The 5,337-nt window shown below is 58.1% G+C and overlaps 1 protein-coding gene across 1 annotated transcript; it reads right to left on the bottom strand.

The window, feature by feature from the left end:
- Positions 1 to 828: 828 nt before the first annotated feature.
- NANOS3 (nanos C2HC-type zinc finger 3) lies at positions 829 to 3,231 on the bottom strand. The gene is made up of 2 exons (XM_045553138.1): positions 2,754 to 3,231; positions 829 to 956 (listed from the first exon to the last, which is right to left on the bottom strand). The coding sequence occupies exons 1-2, from the start codon at positions 3,229 to 3,231 to the stop codon at positions 829 to 831; spliced, it is 606 nt and encodes a 201-aa protein (XP_045409094.1).
- Between the last annotated feature and the right edge of the window lie 2,106 nt (positions 3,232 to 5,337).

The following is a 5,337-nucleotide window of genomic DNA, read 5'->3' as shown; positions in this document are numbered from 1 at the left end:
CCCAGGCCCTGGGGCGAGTTTAGGGCATGGCCATACTACCCTGGTGAGGTCTGGAGGTGGAGGAAGCAGGTGGGGAGGGGTTCCCCCAAGAGCAGCCACTGACACCCCCAGAACTGGGTCCCATTGCTCTTGAGCTCCTGCCCAATCCAATCCCTCAGGACATAGTCCCACCCCTGCCCCCCATGTGTCGCCTCCTTGTCCTGGACTGCCTTGACTCCTGCACTTGACTCCTAGGCACTGGGGCATCCAGTGACATAAACAGTCTCCGAGGGGCTCCTCAGTGAGGAAGCTGGGGGAAGTCTCGGCCTAATTGGCCCTCAATTTCCCCCTCAAATCAAGCCCCCACCCCCAATGCAGGGCTTGTGTGTCAACACGCAGGGGGTGGCTGCGATGTCTGGAGAAAGGGCATCCCGATGCTGACCTGGCCCCAAGTGGTGTGTTCGGAGGGCCGGGCTGGACGGCCTCCCGGAACCCCACAGCTACGCTGTGGAGCCCACTGCTGTTTCTTGGCACCAGGCAGCTCCTCTACAACCTGGGGTGAACCGAAATTCAAACAACCGTGGGGGTGGGGGAAGGAGGTCCAGGTACAGGACCTGTCTTTGCAAAGTTCACATGACCTTGTCCCAAGACCGGGCCTTTTCGGACGTTGGTTGATCCATTCATAAGCATTTATTGAGCGCTGAGTGGGTGCCTGGCACCGGCAGAGATGATAGCTGTGAGCAGCATAGACTGTCACTGGGCTGTCAGCTTGGCAGGGAGGGTAGGGTGCCCAAGAACCGGCTCCTTACGGGGGAGGGAAGGGAATGGGGGCGTGTTCCCCGACCAGCCTCAAACAGCCGTCATGCCCCCCACACATAAGGAAGGGTCCAGGGGTGCATCCTCACAGGGTAGATCTTCCCGGAAATCCAGCCTCCACCACAGCGCCTGGGTCCACGTCCCCCGGGGAAGGCGGCCTCCTAGGTGGAAGTGGAGGGGCAGCAGGAAGAGGGCGATGGTCCAGGCTTCCCAGCACCTTTGGAACCTCGATGTTAAAGCAGAAGGGGAGAGAGAGAAGCACTTAGTCACGGGTACTGATCAGTCCTCCCGGAGTACCCTGGGTTCAGCCCACATGGCTGCTGGGGCTCTGGCACCACCCAGGGGCTGCTCCTAAGATAGCAACCGGTGACATTCCTGGCCTGGGTGGGATCCAGAGCCCAAGACAAAGCACAGGAATTCCAACTCCGGTGACCATGCTGCCTCCTGGTGGCTGCTGGGCTCTGGGGTCCTGGGATCTGTTATACCCAGAACAAGTTAATCTGGGTGGCTGGGCACTGGCAGCCTTTCTGGGCCAATATGGTGGTCATCTCCACTCCGGTAGGCAAGTTTTCCTGTTCCCCAGGACTTAAGCGGATAAAAGGAAAAATCTGAGACCATCATCAGCTTCTAGCGACTGGCAGTGGGCCCTAATCGGACCTCCCAGGGAATACTGTCTTCTTCTAGAGGCACTTTCATGCCTGACAAGCCTTCACTGCTGGCTGCGCCACTGGGAGGCGGTGCCCAAATGCGCCGAGTCAGACCCAAATGCGCCGAGTCAGACCTGCCGCCTCTGTTGGCTGGCTTCCTCCAAGGCCATTAAAGTTGCTAGAATGGGTTTCTCTTAAAACCCCACAGGAACTGAGGTCTTCTGCATTTATGATAGTAACTGCTGCGATTTCAGCCCCAGGCTGAAAGCTTCAGTTCCCCAAGCAGCTTAGAAATGCAGATGCCCGGGCCCCACCCACACCTGGGGGTGGGAACCTGCATTTGAGGAACAAGACGTGCAGTCTAAGGAGAGCCTGCCTGCTCAGGCCTCCTGGGTACCGCTCTGTCCTAAGATTCAGCCCCACCTGTCCTCCTGAGCTTACCCCACACACAGCAAATTCAAAACAGGGTGCAGCACCTGTCCAACCTACTGTTCCCCTCTCTTCTCACTGCCTTGGACACCTCTGCCTGGAGGAACATCACAGCTTCCAATGCCCTCGAACCCAGTTAGCTGTGGTCTAGCTCACTGCTGCACACAGCCCTGGTCTTGCCCCCTGGCTCCCTAGTGCCCAAGTCCAAACTTTAAGTGACCCCCCCCAAGGACCACAAGGACACTAGCTGTCCCCTGAAATCTGACACCTCCCCTCCACCTTACAAGTACACATTTCCTCACCCCAGACACCCTGAACTTCACTAAGCTCCTGAACAAGCCCCAATGCCTAAGCCACACTTCCCAGCCCTCCAAAGAACTGAATTAGGCTACCAGAGAAGTCACTTCTTGCAGGACGCCCTCACCTGCATCAGGTGCTTCCTCTAGACCCCCTCATTAAGCACTCTGTGTTTTAACTGCCCCCTCCCGTCCACCTTGTGCACTGCCAGGCATGCAAACTGGCGTATGAGTGAACACATGGTGAATCCAGATTCAGAGAGGCTGAGTAACTTCTCTCAGGCCACACAGCTCTTAACTGCCAAGCAGAACTGGAATGCCTGCTGTACCTGCCCCAGGGTCTCCCTGCCAGACCACTCCATACCTGGGAAAGGCCGGCATTTTCCCCGTGGACCAAGAGAAGGAAAGTGACTTGCCCAAGATCACACAGCAAACCCTTGTCCCAGCTCCCCACCCTGGCAGCACTTCTGGAATGCTGTTCTAAGCTCTCTACACAGATGATCTCCCCCAAACCCTCAGGGGTGGGTGCTGGTACGGCCTGGGACAGGTCCCCTCCACAGCAGATTCCCACCACCTGTGCAGGCACCTGCTCCTGCTGCTGCTCCTCCTCCTCCTCCTCCTCCTCCTCGGCGGTGTCCGGTGTCCTGCGTCTTCGCCTTGTCAGGCCGAACCAGCCTCTTGCCGGCGGAGTTTCGGGTGGTGTAGCTGTAGACGGAGGTGTAGCCCTGGCCGGTGAGCGGGCAGAAGCGCCGGGTATGGGCACGCTCACGCGTGGCGCCGCACTGGGGGCACACGTAGTCCCGCAGGATGGGGCACAGCACCCTGCCCGCCTCATCCTTCAGAACGTGGGACTGGTAGATGGCCCGGGACTCGCCGTTGTGTTTGCAGAAGGAGCACAGGCGTTCAGGGGCTGGCGATGACTCTGGGCTGGGCTCCTGACCCTCTGGGCTTGGCACTGGCTCTGGCTGGGGGTCTAGCCTGGTCTCAGGCTCCTCTTCCCCGCGCAGAGCCCCAACCAGGCCTGCCAAACCGAAGTAATCAGTCCACAGGTCAAAGGTCCCCATAGCTGGGCCACAGGTGCCAGACAGGGGCAGAGAGGGAAGAAACCCTGCCTGGCCCAAGCTCCCTCTTCTGCTCCTGCCCCACTGCCCCTCCCTTCCCCTTTCTGGAGCCGGGGAGTCTGGGCTGTCTATTCCCTCCTTTTACCTCCAAGGGGGTGTGAAGGGGGAGGAGCAGGCTGTGGGAGGTTCTCTATTGCCACAGGGGGGCTTGGTGCCCCATTAATGCACCTGCCAAGGGGCTTCATAGTCTCCAGGTGGGTCAGGGGACAGCAGGACAGAGGCTGCAATGGGCACCCGGAGATGTAGTGCCACACACCCCAACACCCCCAGAGCACAGGGGGCTACCCTGCCTCCCCGCCACCCCCTCCAGCCCCACTGGATGATGGAGGTGGGTAGCTGGCTTGGGAACACCTCCCCCAAAGACTAGCACTGAAGTGACCAGTAACTTAGTAACTTCTTTCTTCCTGCTTTGGGCTGGGGAGGGGCCAGGTGCCCCTGGGCTCTTTGTGGGGGATATACTGATGCTCCAACTGTCTCTGGAAGGAGGGTAGCCCCTGGCTCAAGGGCCAGAGTGACAAGGACCACCCTCCCCAGCTCTGGCCTTCCTGAGGAGTTTTCGCATCCATTGTCTCAGTGGAACTCCCATTTAATGGATGAGCAAATTGAGGTTTGAAGTCACCGGTCCTTGGGGTTATGTATAAAGATAAGCTCAAAATCTGCCTCCTCCTCCCAGTTACTGGAGCCCCCGAAGCTGGGTGCTGGGGAGGCAGCAAGGGGCCCGGGGTGGGGAGGGGTGAGACAAAACACTCTGAAGGGGGGCGGGTAGGGAAGAGCAGAAGCCAGGTGGGGCTAATAGGACCTCCCAGCACTTGCAGCTCTTTGGTTCCCCCCAGCCCCATCAAATGAGACCTCAGCTCGCTCTCAAAAGGGTGGGTGTGCCCAGGAGTCACCCGGCTGACCCCAGCTGGAAGGATCCAGCAGTGTCAAGATGTGTGGAGAGTAAGGGTCTGGGGACACCCAGTTAGGAGGGTATAAAGCTGGGCCCAGAACTTGGACACAGAGAAGACGGGCTGTTCCGCTCACATACCCCAATCATCCATCCATGCAGCCACCCACCCATCCATCCATCCAGGAAACCTTCACTGAGTTCACTGGGGAGAAGAATTCACTGCCCCCTTTCAGAAAGGGTTTCCCCGCTGCCAGCCCCCAGCCTCTGCTTTTCCCCACCCCCACCTCCAGGATTTACGCCCCAAATCCAATCTGCATCCATCAAGATTCCAGACACCACCCTCCTCTCTAAGGAGCCCCAAGTGCCTGGCATCAGGGTAAGGAACAGGCTGAGTGATTTGGGGGGTAGGTTGGTACTCACTCCTTTCCCATCCCCCTTAGGCCATGTCTGGCCCAGGCACAGTGACATTCATCCCCCGGTGGGTCTGGCCTCTGTCCTCACAACCCACCGACAACAATGAATGTTGATTGTGACCTTCGTTGTGGCCTAAGGGAGAGGAGGTGCTCAGGCTGGATCAGGAGCTCCCCCGATCGCCCCAATCAGGAAGGTTGGGGGAATCACAGCTGGATGGACGAGTGGACGGCAGTTCCAGGCCTCGGGGTCCACTCAACGGTCGATGGTTTGCCTGAGCTGCCCAAACTCACCGACAGGTTGAATGTTCCCCCAAACCCTTGGCAGATCTCGGGGACCTGGAGTTGGGGGCGGGAGGGGGGAGGGAACCAGATAGGGTGATGGGGTAGCAGAGAAGGGAGTTAAGGGTCCCACTGACTTTCATTAAGTCAGCAAACTGTTATTAGGTGGTGCCAACTGTCTACTCCTAGATCTGGGAAAAACACAAGGCAAATATATTAATAAACAGTAAATATTTATGTAGCCTTTGCTGCACAGATATAGCAGTGCCCTCGAAGTTTACTCAAGTAATCCTCAAGACAGCCCTGGGGGTGCGTATTATCCCCATTCGTCAACTGTGGAGACGGAGGCCAAAGGGCACTGCTATAGCGAGAGGTGGAGGAGGAGGAGGGATTCCAAGAAGTGGCCCCGGGAAGTCTGGCCGCCGGGGGGCATTGATGCAACATAGAGATAAACAAGTCATTTTAATA

This window comes from Lemur catta, chromosome 1, assembly GCF_020740605.2.
Source record: "Lemur catta isolate mLemCat1 chromosome 1, mLemCat1.pri, whole genome shotgun sequence".
Classification (NCBI taxonomy): Eukaryota; Metazoa; Chordata; class Mammalia; order Primates; family Lemuridae; genus Lemur; species Lemur catta.
The sequence above is the reverse complement of the archived record's forward strand: the minus strand, read 5'-3'. Positions and strand labels throughout refer to the sequence as shown.